This window comes from Pristis pectinata, chromosome 12 (genome assembly GCF_009764475.1).
Source record: "Pristis pectinata isolate sPriPec2 chromosome 12, sPriPec2.1.pri, whole genome shotgun sequence".
Classification (NCBI taxonomy): Eukaryota; Metazoa; Chordata; class Chondrichthyes; order Rhinopristiformes; family Pristidae; genus Pristis; species Pristis pectinata.
This window is the reverse complement of record NC_067416.1, coordinates 37782702-37803332: the sequence shown is the minus strand read 5'-3', so window position 1 is coordinate 37803332 and position 20631 is coordinate 37782702. Positions and strand designations below refer to the sequence as shown.

At 41.8% G+C, this 20631-nt stretch overlaps 1 protein-coding gene across 6 annotated transcripts in view; it reads left to right on the top strand.

Annotated features, from left to right (window-relative positions):
• fam13c (family with sequence similarity 13 member C) overlaps positions 1-20631 on the top strand; it is a 91728-nt gene that overhangs the window by 69624 nt on the left and 1473 nt on the right. For all 6 annotated transcript variants that reach the window (XM_052027621.1, XM_052027625.1, XM_052027620.1 and 3 more), the window contains 4 exons: positions 1000-1081; positions 4774-4982; positions 15190-15285; positions 17838-18040. In XM_052027621.1, coding sequence (XP_051883581.1) covers positions 1000-1081; positions 4774-4982; positions 15190-15285; positions 17838-18040 — 590 coding nt within the window. The remainder of the gene's footprint in view (positions 1-999; positions 1082-4773; positions 4983-15189; positions 15286-17837; positions 18041-20631) is intronic.

Below are 20631 nucleotides of genomic sequence, written 5' to 3'. Positions count from 1 at the left end.
CCTGCATTAAATTGTCTTTCCACTTGTGTGTCTCTGAACTCCTGCTGTTTGTTACTATCCTGCTCTTTGGTTAACACATTTCTGACCTGTGTAAGATCTGCAGACCTGAGAATATTTCCATGAAGCTCTGTTTTTCCCAGGAATGGGTCATTAACAAAATCAGTGGTCCTACTGATCCTGCTATGGGAGGATGTGTTGGGGGAGCACTTTTTTGTCCACACAAACTTGCTGTAATCCTTTGGAGATTAAATTATACAAACAAGTCTATTATATAATTAATTTTTGAATGGATAAGTACAAAGGTTTTGGATTTTTCAGTGTTGACGTTAAGTTTCGCGATTAGCTTGCACTACTCAATGACAGTCAGGTATTCTGGAGATGCTACTTTCTTCCTCAGCTGCTGGGTGCAGGATAGGTAGTGAGTTCATGTATGTAGTAAAGTGTTTTTTTTAATGAGCTGGGTTATCTTGCCATTCTACTGCCATTTAAAAAATGTAGTAAACAAGTTATACTTTGTGGTACATATAACTGGAAGAGGGTTAAAAAAAGAAAATTGCAATACCAATTGCTCTGAGTTAATGGCTGAAAAGGACAATATCTGCATTTTGTCGGCAGCTGCAATTCTATACCAAATGAAAATCACATGTGGACAATTTCAAGAAAGGATCCAAGTCTTTTTTGAGCGAGCTCACTTTAAAAAAAATACTGAGTAGTGCTTTATCATTTTGTTTCTTTAATTCAGAATTGGTGAGGCTCTGACATTGTAGAATCATGTGACACAGAACAAGGGCTCTTGGTCGATCATGTCCAAGCTGTCTCTTTAAAAGACTTGTATAATTAGTGCCAGTGTCCTTTCCAGTCATATATCTAATTCCACCACATTTCAGCAAGTGTATTACAGTCCTTAAGTCTGTTAAAAGAAGTACAATCCTGTCTCTGTATTACATAAGAACATGTAACTAAGAATTTTAGGATAACTTCCAATTCTTATGTTTTTAGCCCTCCCATAGTGATAAAGTTGGTGATCCAGAAGTCTTGAAGTGGATGAATGATCTAACAAGGGCTCGTAAGCAGTTAAAAGGTACATAACTTTACACCCTTAATGTGGTTGCATGCAGATTGTGAAATTAATAACTTTTAGTGGTGAAGCTCAGTGCACCAGGTGGCACTATGCCAAGGGCAGATTTCTGTAGAGGTCTTAGCAGCAAACAAATGGAACATTCCGTTCTTAGAAATTTATCATCAGTACCAAATCTTTTAAAAAGGTTGAGAAAGCTGGCAGGTCACATTGCATGTAAGAAGCAAAATCATCTGGCTTATGAGTAGGTGTTTGTTGTTGGTGTATTACCACATGTTCCAAAGCAAAGCCGATCAGTTTAACTGGCAGATTCGTGAATCACAGTGGTTGGAACTACAAGCAAAATGATCTCTTTATTGAATCGTACATCACGGAAAGAGTCCATTCATCCTATTGCTCCTGCACTACTACTGTGAAAGAATAGGGCCTCACTCTGCAAATTCTCACTTTTCAACTATTTATTCAATTCCTCTTTGAAAGTTAGTATTAAATCTCTACCCTTTCAGGCACTGCATCCCATATCATAATTCACATTGCAAAAGTTGCTCTCCTCGTTTAGTTCCCCTTTCCATTGCACATCCTTATTTTTCAGTGCATCGCAACTGTGATGATCAGTCCGGTTGTTTTCTGGATATTTTTCAGACCTCCTTGAAGTACCAAAGGTTAAAGACACTCCTACTTCAATTATCTACTCTGATTCCCTTTGATCCATGCACATATAGTACACACATTGTTTTGATTGATCTATAGTGTAATCTTCATAATCTTACTGACAGTCAACAAATAGACTGCAATAGCAATACACAAGGGACAAAGAGCAGGAGGAATTGCAGGTGTGTGTTCAGCAAAACTTCCTGGATCAGAACATTTGCTTGGATCTGGGAAATATCCAAGTAATTGCCAAGTGGAGGGAATATCACGGGGGGGAACATCTAGGAAACAGTACTCATAACATCGTAATGTTTAGAATAGTGATTGTAAGGTAAAACTAGTCAGTTGGAGACAGGCCAGTTTTAGTGGGATGAGAACAGACCTAGCGTAGAAAACTGGAGTCAAAACTTGCCGGGCAAAACTGTAATTTAACAATAGGAGGTATTTATGGAGAAATGTGTTTCTGCTATGCTCTAGGTACATTTCCGTGAAGGAGCAGGGTAGGGAAATTAAAACTAGAGCTGTGAGGAGGGTGGAGAAGACAAAGTAAAATAGATGGAAAAGAAGAACCATGTGACATGCGCCAGATTCTGAACACAAGTGAGAACCAGGCTGATTACAGAAGTGGAAGTAAACAAATGGGAAATAAGAGGGACAAAGAAAGAATGTAAGAAAAATCTGGCAGTGGTCAATGTCTAAGTCGTGTTATTTGTCGTATGCACAATTATGTGTATGTACAGGTGCAATGAAAAACTTACATTAAATATAAAAATGTATACATAGAAGAAATCTATAGGCATGTGAGCAGCATAACGGTTTTGTGAGGGGAGGTGGAGCTGATGAAATACCAAAAGGGAAACTTGCCCATGAAGTCAAAGACATGGTTGAGGTACCCATTTGGTACCCTACATCAGTCTTTACCAAGGAGGGCGATACTGCTGGAGCCTCAGCAAAGAAAGGTGTAGTTAGATTTTGGATGGGCTAAAAATTGATTGAGGAGGTACAGCAAAGGCTAGCTGCATGCAATGGATAAATTATCTGGTCCAGATGGAGTAGATCCAGGTTGTTATAGGAAGTAAGGGAGAAAATTTACAGAGGCCCTGGCCATAATCTTCCAAGCAAATATAGATTTAAGAGTAGTGCCTGAAGACAGGAACGATACAAATAGTACATCCTTGCATAAAGAAAAGGTGTAGATATAACCCCAGTAACTACAGACAGTCAGTTTCATCTTGATGGTGGGGGAATTTCAAGAAACAAGGACAGTGTTAGCTGTCATTTGGGCAAGTGTGGTTGGATCAGAGAAAGAGAGAATGAATTTGTTAAAGCAAATCATCTCTTGATAAGAGTTTTTTGAAACAGTGATGGTCATTGAGGAAAAAATGGTTGACTTTGTGTATATATAGAATTCCAAAAGACATTTGAGAAGGTGCCACATAATAGGCTTGTCGTCCAGATTGTAGGCCATGGAATAAAAGAGAGTGTAGTGTCATGGGTGGAAAATTAGCCAAGTAACAGGAAATGGAGATCAGTAGTGAAAAGAGGGAAGTGTATGATGGTTCCCAGAGGTCAGTACCAGGACCAGTGCTTCTCTTAGTATATATTATTGAGTAGAGCTTGTGTATACAAGGCACGAATTCTAAATTTACAGATGACACAAAACTTGGACGCATGGTGAACTGTGAACAAAACAATAATAGGTTTCAGAAAGATAAATACGGGCAGATTAGTGACAAATGAAAGTTAATACTGAGAAATATGAAGCGTTACATTTGGTTGGAATAGATAGTAGAAACCAGAGGGCACAATTCTAAAAGGTACAAGGACAGAGTTCTGGGATAATGCATGAATTGTTAAAAGTGGCAGGGCAGTTTGAGAAGTTAGGCTTTATAAATTGACACACAACGCACAAAAGCAAGAAAGTTGTGGTGAACCTTTTTTAAACACTGTTTCACTAAAAGGTTGAGCTGTGTCCAGTTGTGGTTGCCACACTTGGAATGTAAAGGCTTTAGAGAGGATGCAGATAAGATTTACTAAATGACTTGGAGAAGCTGGAATGTTTTTCTCAGAAAGAGGAGGGGATCTGATGGGCATATTTAAAATTGTGAAGGGTACAGATAGAGTAAACAGAAAATGTTGCTGTTGGCTGAGGTTTAAGAACTGGGAGACAAGAGTCTGAAGGCAAATATTTAAAAAAATAATAAGGAAAATTATTTTGACGTGGTGAGTGGCTAGAGTTTGCATGTTCAGTTGTAGTGGTTAGTAGTGGAGGCAGATTCAATTGTAATGTTCAAAGGGAAGGTGCACAGCTCAGAAGAGGGTAGGCAGTGGGTCTTGCTGGATTGCTGTTGTGTAGAGCTGGAATTGATGGGCTGAATGGCTACCTTCCTTGCAGTAACCATTCTGCTATGGATCTATAGCTTTGACCTGGGAAGTAGAGATTAAAAAACAAAATTTGTATTTGTATGCTGTCTTATCGCATCTCACCATCACTGAAAAACAGGAGACAATGAGGTAGAACCATTTCATTTTGCAAACAGCAAACTTGCTGAAAGATCAGTTAGTCTATTTTTAGCAGCATTGGCTCTGGGTAGAATGTCAGTCGTGGTAGCAGTAGAAATTTTGGCTCATCTATAAAAAGAATCTCTGAATCATCCAAGCCCACAGGCCAACCTCAAATGAGCTGCAGCTCCAATCACTGATGTAGCTCCCAACAAGTCTTCGGCAAACAAGCTGTAGAAGAAGCAGTGATGGTTTACCAACACATCTGATCCTGATTGGCTTTTAACCCTTGCTATCCATCCATTATTCTCTCTAAACAGACTACTTTGAAGGTAAAATTTTCAATAGCAATCAGAAACATGCTTGCAAAATTATCTTACAAAGCAGGATATGTTATTTCTACAAAAGATCTCCAAGAGTGAATTGGTTATAACAAGGAAGTTTGTCTGATAATATTGTTTTGAAGTGGTTTGGTACAATTTACTATAGCACTAATCGTAAGATATTATTCATTGCAAGTATTTTTATGTATGGTCTCGTAGAACTGAAACTGAAGATCTCCGAGGAGGAGAATAATAGACGGCACAGACATCGAAGCAGTCTGTTGTCTGTAAGCTCCACACAGGACAAAGAGAACAAGCAGCATGCCACAGAACTGCAGCAGAAGCCAAGTGTTGAAGAAACTGTACAAATAGTGATGAAAAAGTTAAAAGAAAAGCAGGAAACGCTTGGCCTTCCAGAAGATGTTAAGGTATTTCAACTTTTAGTGAACAGTTTTCAGTTACTGAGGAATTTGCAATAAAACGATGGATATTTTAACAGTCTGACCAAAAGAATACAACAATACCTTGCACAGGAAATGACACAAAAACAACTGTGGTTAGATAAGGTCAACATGCAAAATTGCCTATTGCATTTTGAAAGCATTCAGGGATGACCGGTACGTATTCAGATAATGAAATAGATATCACAAGATCACAAGATCACAAGACAAGGGAGCAGAAGCAGGCCACTCGGCCCATCGAGTCTGCTCCAAGGAAAAGGGAAAAAGAAATGGGGTGGGGAAAAAAAAACTATTCTAATCCCATTTTCCAGCCTTATCCCCATATCCCTTGATACCCTGACTATTTAGATATCTGTCTATCTCCTCCTTGAATACCCCCACTGATCTGGCCTCCACTGCTGTGCGTGGCAAGGAGTTCCACAATTTCACCACCCTCTGGGTAAAGAAATTTCTCCTCATCTCTGTCTTGAAACTGTACCCTCTAATTCTAAGATTGTGCCCTCTGGTCCTGGACACGCCCACCAAGGGAAACAGCCTAGCCACATCTACTCTATCCTTACCTGTCAACATTTTAAATGTCGCTACGAGGTCCCCTCTCATCCTTCTGTACTCCAGCGAGTACAGTCCAAGAGCCGACAAACGCTCATCATACTTAAGCCCTTTCATTCCTGGAATCATTCTCGTAAATCTCCTCTGAACCCTCTCCAACGTCAGCACATCCTTCCTAAGATGTGGGGCCCAAAACTGCGCACAGTATTCCAAATGAGGCCTCACTAGCGCCCCGTAGAGCCTCATCAACACTTCCTTACTTTTATACACTATACCTCTTGAGATGAATGCCAACATAGCATTCGCTTTCTTAACCACCGATCCAACCTGGTGGTTAACTTTTAAGGTATCTTGTACGAGTACCCCCAAGTCCCTTTGTACTACCGCACTATCAATCTTCTCTCCTTCTAGATAATAATCTACCCGCTTATTTCTGCTTCCAAAGTGTACAACTGCACATTTCTCAACATTGAATCTCATCTGCCATTTCCTTGCCCATTCTCCTAAACTGTCTAGGTCCCTCTGCATTCTTTCTATTTCCTCTATGCTCCCTACTCCTCCACTTATCTTGGTGTCATCCGCAAACTTAGCCACACAACCATTTATTCCATCATCCAAATCATTGACGTACAAGGTAAAAAGGAGCGGCCCCAACACCGACCCCTGCGGCACACCACTAGTAACCGGTAACCAACCAGAACGAGATCCTTTTATTTCCACCCTTTGCTTCCTGCCAACCAGCCAATGCTCCACCCATTTTGCTACCCTGCCCATAATTCCATGACCTCTCATCTTATTAATCAGTCTCTTGTGAGGCACCTTATCGAAGGCCTTTTGAAAGTCTAAATACACAACATCTACCGCCTCTCCCTTATCCACCCTACCTGTGATTTCTTCAAAAAACTCCAATAGGTTGGTCAGACAGGACCTCCCCTTCACAAAACCATGTTGACTAGGTCCAATCTTGCCTTGCGCCTCTAGGTATTCGGTAACCTCCTCCTTGAGGATAGACTCCAATAATTTTCCCACCACTGACGTCAGACTAATAGGTCTGTAATTGCCTTTGTGCTGCCTCCCACCTTTCTTATACAACGGAACTACATTCGCTACCTTCCAGTCCTCCGGAACCATGCCAGAATCTATCGATTTCTGAAAAATAATCGCCAATGCCTCAGCTATCTCTACAGCCACCTCCTTCAGAACCCGGGGATGCACCTCATCCGGTCCGGGAGACTTATCAGCCTTAAGCCCCTTTAGTTTTCCTAGCACCTTCTCCCTATTAATCTCAACTGAACTCAGCTCCAATTCGTGACACTCCTGACTAACGGGCACATTGCTTATGTCCTCCACGGTGAAGACCGATGCAAAATATTCATTCAATTCCCTTGCCATCTCACTATCATCTCATATTTCTGGCTATGCAATAATATCAAGCTAATCTCATCAATGGGTTCCTGATTTCTGAAAACAGAACCCAAAAATAAGAAAGTAAATGTTCCACAGTAACTGTTCTGTTCTTGCTTTCTCATTATTCTAAACTATGGGATTCCATATTTAGCTCTTGAATTTGGCTAACGATATTTTCATCTCTGAAAAGTCAGCCTGCCAATCTGTTTATAGATAACGACATCTGCACATCACAGTTGCAGTTAAATCAATGGAATGTAAAAGAGCAATTAATTGCCATGAATTGTTTATAAACAATCAACAAACGATGATGTCTTTAATAGAAACGGAGTACTGGGGAAATGATGTGTAGCATGGAGAGCTGAATGGGTCATAAACAGGGATTAAAGTACCAATTAGAAACTGTAGCTGGTCTGCATTCCTTCTCCATGTCAACAGAATATCAGAGGAGAAAGAAATGTGAAAATATTAGCCTCTATAAAGCTGGAAATAAACTGAAAGATTGACAGTATTAAGGAAAGACAAGCAGATACATTTTTAGGTTAGTAATTTTCACAAGAAATGCTCTTTGATCATTTCTCCTCAAGACAATGGATTTAAAGTTTAAAAAACATTCACGCTTTAGCAGTGGAATCTGCTGCACAAATAGTAACAACATCACCATTGCGCATTGTAAACCTTAGTGCCTGTCATAGGTGTTAACCCATTTACTGGATTCCCCTGCAGCCAGCCTTGAATCTAACAGGTTTACTCATACTTGTATTCATTACGTAAGGTAGACATTGGAAGATGACACCATGAGCCATTATCACAAGATCACAAGACAAGGGAGCAGAAGCAGGCCATTCGGCCCATCGAGTCTGCTCCAAGGAAAGGGAAATAGAAATGAATGGGGGAAGAAGAAAAAAAAACCTATTCTAATCCCAATTTCCGGCCTTATCCCCATATCCCTTGATATCCTGACTATTTAGATATCTATCTATCTCCTCCTTGAACGCCCCCACTGATCTGGCCTCCACTGCTGTATGTGGCAAGGAGTTCCTTAAATTCACCACCCTCTGGCTAAAGAAATTTTTCCTCATCTCTGTTTTGAAACTGTACCCTCTAATTCTAAGATTGTGCCCTCTGGTCCTGGACTCACCCACCAAGGGAAACAGCCTAGCCACATTTACTCTGTCCTTTCCTATCAATATTTTAAATGTCGCTATGAGGTCCCCTCTCATTCTTCTGTACTCCAGTGAGTACAGTCCAAGAGCCGACAAATGCTCCTCATACGTAAGCCCTTTCAGTCCTGGAATCATCCTTGTAAATCTCCTCTGAACCCTCTCTAACGTCAGCACATCCTTCCTAAGATGTGGGGCCCAAAACTGCGCACAATATTCCAAATGAGGCCTCACTAGTGCCCCGTAGAGCCTCATCAACACTTCCTTACTTTTATACACTATACCTCTCGAGATGAATGCCAACATAGCATTTGCTTTCTTTACCACCGATCCAACCTGGTGGTTAACCTTTAAAGTATCCTGCACGAGTACCCCCAAGTCCCTTTGTACTTCCGTGCTTTGGATTTTCTCTCCTCCTGGATAATAATCTACCCGCTTATTTCTGCTTCCAAAGTGTACAACTGCACATTTCTCAATATTGAATCTCATCTGCCATTTCCTTGCCCATTCTCCTAAACTGTCTAGGCCCCTCTGCAACCTTCCTATCTCTTCAATACTCCCTAGTCCTCCCCCTATCTTGGTGTCATCCGCAAACTTAGCCACGAAACCATTTATTCCATCTTTCAAATCGTTAATGTACAAGGTAAAAAGGAGCGGTCCCAACACCGACCCCTGCGGCACACCACTAGTAACCGGTAACCAACCAGAACGAGATCCTTTTATTTCCACTCTTTGCTTCCTGTCAACCAGCCAATGCTCCACCCGTTCTGTTATCCTACCCGTAATTCCATGACCTCTCATCTTATTAATCAGTCTCTTGTGAGGCACCTTATCAAAGGCCTTTTGAAAGTCTAAATACACAACATCTACCGCCTCTCCCTTATCCACCCTACCTGTGATTTCTTCAAAAAACTCCAATAGGTTGGTCAGGCAGGATCTTCCCTTCACAAAACCATGTTGGCTAGGACCTATCTTGCCTTGCGCCTCTAGGTATTCCATAACCCCATCCTTGAGGATAGATTCCAATAACTTTCCCACCACTGACGTCAGACTAATAGGTCTGTAATTTCCTTTATGCTGCCTACCACCTTTCTTATACAACGGAACTACATTTGCGACCCTCCAGTCCTCCGGAACCACGCCGGAATCTATCAATTTCTGGAAAATCATCGCCAATGCCTCCACTATCTCTAAAGCCACCTCCTTCAGAACCCGTGGATGTACCTCATCCGGTCCGGGAGACTTATCAGTCTTTAGCCCATTTAGTTTTCCTAGCACCTTCTCCCTAGTAATCTTAACTGAACTCAGTTCCATTTCGTGAGACTCCTGACTAACCGGCACATTGCTGATGTCCTCCACGGTGAAGACCGATGCAAAATATTCATTCAATTCCTCTGCCATCTCTCTATTGTCCATTATAATAGCTTCTGCACCGTTATCAATTGGTCCTATATCAACCCGTGTCTCTCTTTTACACCTTATGTATTTAAAAAAAACTCTTAGTATCCTTTCGAATGTTATCCGCCAACTTCCTTTCATAATTCATCTTTTCTTTCCTAATGACCTTCTTAGTTTCTCTCTGCAGTCTTCCCAGTCTTCTGTTTTCCCACTAATTTTTGCTTCTTTGTACGCCTTCCCTTTTGCTTTTATTTTAGCCTTCACCTCTCTCGTTATCCACATTTGTGCCTTTTTTCCATTCAAAACCTTCTTTTTTTCTTGGAATATATCTATCCTGCATTTTCCTTATTTCCTGTAGAAATTCCTTCCATTTCTCCTCTGCCGTCCCTCCAGCCAGCTTACTCTTCCAATCAATTAGTGCCAACTCCTCTCTCATACCATTGTAATTTCCTTTGTTCCACTGAAATATTGATACACCAGTTATCAGCTTCTCCTTCTCAAACTTGAAACTGAACTCAATCATATTGTGATCACTGGTTCCCAGTGGTTCCTTTACCTTTAGTTCCCTAATCACCTCTGGTTCATTACACAGCACCCAATCCAAAACAGCCGATCCCTTGGTGGGCTCTTCAACAAGTTGCTCTAGAAAAACGTCCCTTAGACATTCCACAAACTCCCTCTCCTGAGTACTACCGCCATTCTGGATTTCCCAGTCCACCTTCATGTTAAAATCCCCCATAATTATCTTCACATTGTCACTCTGGTATGCTTTTTCTATCTCAAACTGCAACTTATTGTCCACTTGCTGACTGCTATTAGGGGGCCTATATATGACTGCTACTATTGTCCTTTTACCCTTGCTATTTCTTAGCTCCACCCACAAGGATTCCACCTCCTCTGACCCAATATCCTTCCTTTCTATTGATTTTATATCACTACTAACCATCATGGCCACACCTCCCCCTCTGCCTACCCGCCTATCCTTCCTATACACTGTGTACCCCTGGACATTCACCTCCCAATCACATCACATTATAAAAGTACGTGTAATGAGTTTTTATTTCCTGTAGCAGAACATCCCACATAGCCATGTCCAGAAAGCAGTCACACAGCTCAGGATTGTCAACCATGCATAAAGGTGTTTGTAAGGTTGTCGTGAAAGCTAAAGACTAGTTAGCATTCACCTGCCAATCCACCAAGACTATCCTCTCTTCTGGAACAGAAGAGTTCCAGTGTCCAGTGATTGGTCTTCCCCTCTGGCCTTTCTAGTTTCTGAATGCCTTTAAAGGACAAGGAACACCCTGCTTGGATTGACCAAGAGTACCATATGTCAATGTTGTCCTAATCCTATATTGGAAGAGTGGTAAATCAGCTTGGACCAACCTGATCACAAAGGGAATCTGTGCGGTTGCTCTGCCTCTTTCCTTAGTAAAGAGAATAATCGCTAGTTAACTATCATTTAGTTGTTAAAGAATGGGGAAAAAAGTCTTTCAGTGGGTGAATAGAAGGTGCTTGATTTGTGGCTTGATAAACTATGTGATGGCAATCCCAATGTGTGACTAGTGTGGACAAGTACCATTCCAAAATACATGTTGATTTCACCAGCTGAGGTTATACAACAAAGCTAGATCTCTTTGCTTCCCTGCAGTTTAAATGCAGTTGGCAATGAATCCTGGTTATTCTTGTGTTATTGCCTTGTGTCAGGGGATCTTCACTGTGCAGTAGTAACAAACTGTCTGAAGTGGTGATGTAATCAAGTTCCAAAGGAACCTATAACAGGGAACATTCATCTAATTGAGGAATAATTTTCAGTGCAATGGGGGGAGAAGTTGAGGTGTGGGATTAAATTGGAGCACCAACATAGTCAGAATGGTGTGAATAGTTCCTTTGTATGATCAAGATTCTATTGTCATGCAGTGACATTGGTGTGACACTGACTCCCTCTTCAAGTCGCTAAACCACAGTCTTGTGTAGGCTGGATCCATCTCTCCTTAGAAAGGATGTCCTTATCTCAAGTGCACTCGTAGTTTAGCTCTGATGTTTCATACCTAACAAGAATTGTGATTTAGACATGCCCTGGCTTTGAACCAAACATGATATGACATTGCTCAGCAAAGAGTGGTTCTGTGTCACTTTCTGCAAGGCCCATTGCAAATTATAGGACCATTCTCAAGGGGTTCGTGGTCATCTGAACTGTTTGTGGAAAACTTTCTTTTGGAAGATAAATTGGATGGTTTATCATCCACAGTGAGGTTGATTAGTCAGGGCAATGAGTATAGGAGTTGGGGCATTATGTTGCAGTTATATAAATCGTTGGTGAGGCTGCATTTGGAGTACTGTGTACAGTTTTGGTCACCCTGTTATAGGAAAGATGTAGCTAAACTGGAAAGAGTGCAGAAAAGATTTACAAGGATGTTGCCAGGACGAGAGGGCCTGAGTTATAGGGAGAGTTTGGCCAGGCTGGATATTTATTCCTTGGAGCGTAGGAGAATGAGGGGAGATGTTATCGAGATTTATAAAATCATGAGGGGCATAGGCAAGGTGGATGGTAACAGTCTTCTCCCCAGGGTAGGGGAGTGCAAAACTAGGGAGCATAGATTTGGGGTGAGAGGGGAAAGATTTAAAAGGGACCTGAGGGGCAACTTTTTCACGCAGAGGGCAGTGAATATATGGAATGAGCTGCCAGAGGAAGTGGTTGAGGCTGGCACAATAGTATCATTTGGGAAGCACTTGGATGGGTACATGCAGGGGCGGGGCTTAGATATGGGCCGAACACGGGAAATTGGGACTAGCTGCATGGGCATCGTGGTCGGCATGGACTTGTTGGGCCGAAGGGCCTGTATTGATGCTGTATTGCTCTATGATATGTGGAAGGAATAATGTTGGTGCCAGAATTACTTTTATTTCTTTGGGCCTTATGTTTGGCACAATTAGGACCATTTGACAGCCCTCAGGTATTATCAAGTATTTTTATTGTCTGGCCTAGTAGAAGTGAAACTGGTACCAATTGATAAATCGGTACCTTATGCATTGTTTCCATTGAGTGTGAATCACAGTTGTTACATTGGTCCAATATATTGCATGATTGAAAAAAAATCAAAAAATTAAAATATAATTCTTAAGGTCTATCAATGGTTTTATGCTTTTTTTTCCACAATACTGTATCGTTCACCTAGCATTATATGTTAAAAATGACAAATTATGGGTAAAATAGCATGTATTTACTGGAAGTACTTTGTCCTAATAGTTGTTAGAACCCTTGACTACATCCCTCAGTCCTGCTCTTAACACTTCTCCTCCTGGACAGAGCAAGGATAGAGCTCCCTTGGTCTCCACTTCCCACCCCACCAGTTTCCATATTCAATGGATCAACCTTTGCATTTTCCATCACCTTAAATGAAATTCCATTAGCAGACACATATTTCCCACATCTTTCAGCATTCCAAAGGCACTATCCCCTTCAACTCCCTGGTCTGCTCATCTGTCTCCAATCCCCATCTCATGGCACTATCCATGAAACTGCAGGGGATGCAAGACCTGTTTTCCAGTTATTGCCTTCCCTCCTTGCGGAGGCCGAACAGTTCTTCCAGGTGAAGCAGCAATTCACCTCAAAGTCATAGTCAAAAGTTGAGTTTATTGTCATATGCAAAAGTACCTGTATGCACAGGTGCAATGAAAAACTTACTTGCAGCAGCATCACAGGCACATAGCATCAGATGCACAACATTCACAAGAAAAACATAAATTAAACGCAAGTTTTACAAGAAAGAACACAATTAGAACAAAGAAAACAAAGTCCATTGTTGTGCAAAGTGGTCATTCCTTCCAATCTAGTGTACTGCAGTCGGTGTTCACAATATGGTGTCCTACGCACTGAAGAAACCAAATTGGGTGACTAGTTACAGAGCACTTGGGTTCAGTCTTCAGGTACTGCCCTGAGCTTCCTGTTGCCTCCTACCTTAATTCTTCATTTCACTCCCACTCTGACCTATCTGTCTGTGGTCTCCTGCACTATTATAATAAGATCTAATGTAAGCTTGAGGAACAGCACCTCACGGTCGTGTTGCGGTTAGCGTAACGCTATTACAGCGCCAGCGACCAGGGTTCAATTCCTGCTGCTGTCTGTGAGGAGTTTTTACGTTCTCCAGGTGTCTGCATGGGTTTGCTCCGGGTGCTCCGGTTTCCTCCCGCATTCCAAAGACGTACAGGTTTAGAGTTGTGGGCATGTTATGTTGGTGCCGGAAGAGTGGCAACACTTGCGGGCTGCCCCCAGCACATTCTCAGTAATGCAGAAAGATGCATTTCATTGTGTGCTTCGATGTACATGTGACTAATAAATATCTTATCGTTTTCCATCTGGGCATATTGCAGTCTTTGAGTATGGAAGATATTATTAAATTCTACAACTTCAGGCTTTCTGTTTGTATCAGAACTAGTTAGTTCTGCTGTAGACCATCTATCTGTAATATTGACTCTGTTTCTCTCTCCATTAGCACCTCGTGACTTGCTGGGCATTTCCTACAGCTCTGCATTTTGCAGCTATAACATTGTTTGTGTTCTCCCTTTCTATCTGTCTTCACTTCCTAGCTTTTGTGTTTCTTTGTTCATGTTCTCTGTTTCTCATGGTCCTCATTAACCTCTCAACTGAATGACTTCATTTACTGCTTACTCCCAAAGCAACCCAGGCCACACCCTATCATAAGTGACACAAGAGACTGAAAATGGTGGAATCAGCAAAAAAACGAACTGCTGGAGGAACTCAGCAGGATAAGCAGCATCTGTTGGGGAGAGGAATTGTCAATGTTTTGGGTTGAGACCCTGCATCAGGACTGAGAGTGAAGATGGCCAGTATAAAGAAGAGGGCGGGTGGGGTTTGAGACTGGTGTTGACAATTCCCTTCCCCCACAAGATGCTGTTCGACCCACTGCTGAGTTACTCCAACAGTTTGTTTTTTGGTCCTTATCATAGGTGTTCCCTTTATCCCATCCATGCCCTTCCTATCTTTTCTGCAACTTAACACTGACTTGTTTTCTCTCGCTCCCTGTTTTGATTAAGGTACCCAACCTGAAACGTCAGCTCTGTTTCTCTTTTGACAGATGCTGCCTGACCTCCTGAATGTTTCCTGCATTTTCTGTTTTTATTTCTGAATTCCAACATCTGCAGTTTTTTGATTTTTTTTCTTCACTGCATACATTCCCTGATTTATTTCTGCCTTCTCACCCAACACCACAATTGCTCCATCCCTTGCCACGTGAATTCCTCCCACTCTTGCGCACCACCCCAATACACATCCCATTGTCCTCTCACCATCCTGCCCTCACTCAAAATACCCATTGCACTGTCCCCACATCTCAGACATCATTCTACTGGGATCGTCTTTAATTCCTTTCCCCTGCAAGCACCCAACCCTGTCCCCTTCTTTTGTTTCTCTGTCCCCTTGCTCCTCCCTCTGTACACAACTCCTTTCTCTCTGTGCATATCTTTTCTCCATATACCCCTTCCCTCCTTGTACACCATCCCTACCATCTCTTCCTCCTGAGCTAAGCCCTTTCCCCCTGAACACTGCCTCTTACCAATTGATGTAGATGTAGTGTTCCTCAGTTGAAGAGTCACCAATGATTTGACTTGACTGAACTTCAGTGTGTTTATTTGGATAGGTATCCAAGCAGGAAAGACTGCTAATGAAGCCACTCTATGACAGATACCGAAGCATCCGGCAGCTTCTCTCACCTGTAGCTACAATTCCCACCATTGTAAGTAAAGCACAAAGTCAAAGTAAAGAATATCAGTATTGCCGAGTGGAGTGATTTTCCTAACCATTGTTGTTTGTACTTGAGGAATTTATTCTACCACAGATAGTGTCCCTGGCTCACAAGAAAGGCTTTAATGCAAACAAAATTACAAATTAAGATTATATAATGCCCTTAATGTTGTGTCATGTTTCCAGGCTTTTTAAGAGAGTACAAGCAGACAAAAATTGCCGATAATTGAAAGAGCGAGTCATTATGGCAAACATTTGACCAAAGAAGTAGGCAAAGAGACTTGGGATCAAACTCCTAGCTGGGGCCTAAATGGCTGAAAGCATGTTTAGCAGTAATGGATGAAGGAAGTGGCCAAAGTTGAAAGTGGAATATAAAAAAACCTATTACTGTGGCACCACCCTGGTGTATGAATTGAATAAACAGACATCTCAGAGGGTTGATAGGCTGTAGGGGTTCCAAAGGTAGGGAGGGTGAGGCCATTTGGAGGAAAGGGACAACTTAAAAATAAGAATAGTTATTTTAAATTCAAAGCATTGCCAAACCTGGAATCAATGTAGACACAAGAGGCTACAGATGCTGGAACCTGAAGCAACAAACAATCTGTTGGAGAAACCCAGTGGGTCAAGCAGCATCTATTGGGGGGGGGGGGTGCAAGGAATTCCTCTCTGCCCCCACACCCCCCACCCATGCCGCAGATGCTGCATGACCTGCTGAGTTCCTCCAGCAGATTGTTTGTTGCTGGAATCGATGTAGACCGGTGAGCACACGGGTGATGGATGAATTGGAAAGATTCAGCATGTGGAGGGCTGAGGTTTGGATGAAAAGTCTGGATAATAGGAACCTATCTGGGAGTGCAGCGCGTTGGCCATGACGAGAGCACAAGGGTGAGGGTATCAGCTAGAATGAGTTGGTAATTGGCTGGAAACGAATGATACTACATAAATGGAACAAGTACTACACCAGGTCAGACTCTCAAGATTTCCCTCGTGCATTCTACTTGTCAGTAACTCTCCGACCTCGCGTGGTGCAACTGCTGGTTTTTGCTGTGGGTTTATGCCCAATTCTAACTGGTCCATAAACTCATTTCACATGGAATTCTCCCAATCCAAGGAGATTCTTATCACATCTGGCCAGATTTGAACTCGGGCAAAAGTCTAATCCAAAACAGAAAACGCTGGAAATACTCAGTAGGTGAAGTCGCATCTGTGGGAAGAGAAACAGAGTCAACATTTCAGGTCGAAGATCCTTTGTCAGAACCGAGAAGAGGATGAAAGAAGCTTGTTAAACTGTGGAGGGATGCCCCATTCCCATTCACTCCCCATTCCCCCCCAACCCATTCATCACCCCCATCCTCCCAACCCCATTCACTCCCCATTCCCCCCAGCAGCTTTTGTCTCCTATTCAGTTTTAATGAAGGATCTCCAACCTGAACCATTACTTTTTCCACTGGTGCGGCCTGACCTGCTGACTGTTTCTGGCATTTTCTGATTTTGTTTTAGATTTCCAGCATCTGCTTTCTGTGAAAGTCCTCCATTACCCCTGCAGGCTCTGCAAAGGCAGAGTCAATTATCAATAGCCATTAAACATATGGCACACTAAGCAGTGCTAAGTAAAGACTTTAAGTTATTGTGCTTTAATGTAGTTATTGGCCATCTTCTATAGAACAATACAGCACGGATACAGGACTTTTGGCCCAACGAGTCCATGCTGACCACGGTGCCCACCCGGCTAGTCCCAGTTTCCTGCATTTGGCCCATATCCCTCCAAGCCTGCATGTACCTATCCAAGTGCTTCTTAAATGATACTATTGTACCTGCCTCAACCACTTCCTCTGGCAGCTCGTTCCATATACTTACCACCCTCTGTGTGGAAAAAGTTGCCCCTCGTCTCCTCTCACCCTAAATCTATGCCCCCTAGTTTTGGACTCCCCTACCTTGGGGAAAAGATTGCTACCATCCACCTTATCTATGCTCCTCATGATTTTATAAACCTCAATAAGGTCACTCCCATTCTCCAAGGAAAAAACACCCAGTCTGGCCAACCTCTCCCTATAACTCAGGCCCTCCAGTCCCGGCAACATCCTTGTAAATCTTTTCTGCACTCTTTCCAGTTTAACCACATCTTTCCTATGATAGGGTGACCAAAGCTGTACACAGTGCTCCAAGTGTGGCCTCACCAATGACTTTTACAACTGCAACATAATGTCCCAACTCCTGTACACGATGTCCTGACTGATGAAGGCCAGCGTGCTAAATGTCTTTTTCACCATCGTCTACCTGTGACATCACTTTCAATGAGCTATGGATTTGTACTGCTAGGTCCCTCTATTCCATTACACTCCATAGTGCCTTACCATTCATTGTATAAGTCCTACACTGGTTTGACTTTCCAAAATGCATCACCCTCACACTCATCTGTATTGAAATCCATATACCACTTCTTGGCCCACTTTCTGAACTGATCAAGATCCCCCTGTAATCTATGATAAATTTCTTCACCATCAACAACACCTCCTAATAAAGCTGGTAATTTGACTTCTGTAGGAAGAAGAAGGTTCCGATGAAGAAACCATCCTGAAGGGTTGTGAAATATCATGCAGACCAGCAGCTGACTTTCCATTCCAAGAATTTGTAGATGATGTAGGTCATCGAGATGAAGATCTTGAACCAGGATTTATCACCCTGGATGAAAAGAGGGATGCTAGGCAACTGACAACTTCACTGTCCAATTTACACGAAGCCTCCATGTGAGTTTGGAAACTTTGAGTGTTTCTGTTTCGTTTGAATGTTTTGAATCAAATTAAATTGAATGATTTGATTAATGGTGTGTTAGTAATTTGGAACTTGAATTTTGTACTATTGCAATTGAGTTTGTATGATCCATTGGAAGCTGAAAGTTTAGCAAACTGTTGGCTTTCAGGTAGGTAATTTCATTTATTTATGTTCTTGATTAGGAAATGTGGCAACAGTAAATGCTGAGACAGATACAAAACATAAGTTATAAATATGTTTCTATATTTTACATGGATGTGGCCATTAACAAGTTTTGTATTTTAATCTAAGTTGACATATTCCTTTTAAATCTGTAAATCCAGCCAATGCCCGACATTTCAGAATATTGTAGTGATGTAGCAAGAGGCAATTAATTTACCAGATATAACACTACGTATAGAGTCATTGATAACAATAGCTGGGAGAGTACCCCACCTGGATCCTAGGAGTCAATGTCTACATATGTGAACTGTGATTGAACTGCAGAGAAAGACCATCTCTTCTGTGAATAATCAGCTACCTCTGTACTCAACCAAAATCAGTGACTTTACATTAGCAACAACTATCTTTTAGAAATTTTAGTACCTTTTTGATTTTGTCTTTCACAAAATACTGAGATTGTCCTATATGGGTAGTAAAGATCCAAGAATCTGCCCTTTCCCATCCTCCCCCACCACCAAATCCCCTGCAGACAAACCAAATTCCTGACAGAGAGCAGTCTTGAGAGGAACTAGGCAGTGAATTCCCTGAAACTATGTTTCCGAACAACATCATAATCAATTTTGAAAATTGGGCAATTACAGTAATTTTATCTGGCAGTGCTCCCTTTGTGTGCTCATTCCTGCTGGGAATTCTTAGCCATATTTTAATTTCCAAAGGAAATTTAGAGAACTATTAACATTTAAAATAACCGACTTTAAAAATGATTTTGATAATACGAGCAAAGCCAACACTTATTGACCATCACTAGCTGTCCAATGAACAGTTGGTGGCAAGTCTTTTGAACCAGTCTTCCATGTGTTGAAGTTTCACATCTTGTGCTGATTGGTAGGCAATTCCAGGATTTTGACCCTGCAGCCAAGGAGGAATGGCAAGAAATGTCCAAGTCAGGATGTTGTGTAATTTGGAGGTGAGCTTAAAGGTGATAGTGTTGCCGCACTTAATGGTAGCATTAACACAAACCTGGGAGCTGATGGTCAGCATTCCACTCCTATTCTACGAATACCTTTGGGATGGTGGGGGGCTGGAAAGAAAGGAAGACCAAATGTGCTCTCTTCATTCCTTGAATGCAATTGGAAGGGGGAAGTTTCAAAGGGTAATTGCACCTTGAGTAGACATGAGCATCCCCTATGGCACTTATTGACCTTGCACACAGAGAAATAAGTGCTCTAGTACAGTAACTCTTAAATAATGTTATCAACAGAATTGAAGTCAACTGGACAGGTAACTGACAAAACTAAATCACTACCAGGACTCTGGAATATGAGCCCCTCTTAGTCTTCATTTCTTTCCCAGTAACAGAGACCTGCAGTGCACTGTGTGAAGGGATGGCAGCAACAGATTCAGTGTTAATTTTCAAAAGAAATTTGAATAATTCTGTGAAGAGTAATAAAAAAATTGCGAAGCTGTGGGGAAGAGCAGGGAGAGTGGGATTAAGTGCACAGTGCTTTAAGGATTGGCACAGGTTTGATGGAACCTCTACTGGATTGATTTGTAATTCTATGAAGACACCAAGGGAGAAAGGAGAAAAGAATATATTACTTGTTAAGCTTGGAGAAGGGACTAACATGGGCACAGTTCCAATGAGCTCAAAGGCCTGTTTTGCTATAGGTTTTATGTAATTATTTGATGGTAGAGTTGCTGAAGCGCTGGGGTCGGCCTTGTCCCTGTGCATCGTCACTCTAGAAACCTGAACACAAGATCTAAGCTGCTGCTTCAGTGTAATAGTGAAGAAGATTGTACAGGCAACCCCCATATTATAGCCGTTTGGGTTACAGAAATGCACCCTTACAGAATTCACAAGATCACTAGCCAAAAATTTGAGATACAATTTGAATAACATTTGCTCTCATGGAATTTATGTGGGGGGAAAAATCAACACAAAGTTTATCTTTTTTCAACTTGAGTTTCTTGATGCATGCATGGATGATACAGCTTTGTCTTATGGAAAATCTCATTTTCCAGGAATGCAAACCACCCCCCCCCCCAGTAATGTGGGGATCACCTTTACAAGTAGTTTTGCTGTTTTTTGAATGGACCATTAAACAGTGTGTACCTCTCTTCTCAGATATTTTTTCTCAGATTGTTCTCCTTGAGGCCTTGGTCAATGTTTCTCTCTCAACCAATAATGCCAAAAATGCAGATGACCTCATTTTATCTCATTGCTGTATGCGGGACCTTGCTGTGCACAAATTTGTAGCTAATCTTGCTACTTTACAAAAGTGACATCATTTGAAAACTGCTTTATTGGCTGTAGACTACTTTGTGATGCCCTGAGGAGATGTTAAGTGATTTATAAATGCACAGCATTCCTTTATCACTTTATCAGGGACTACACACTCTTATA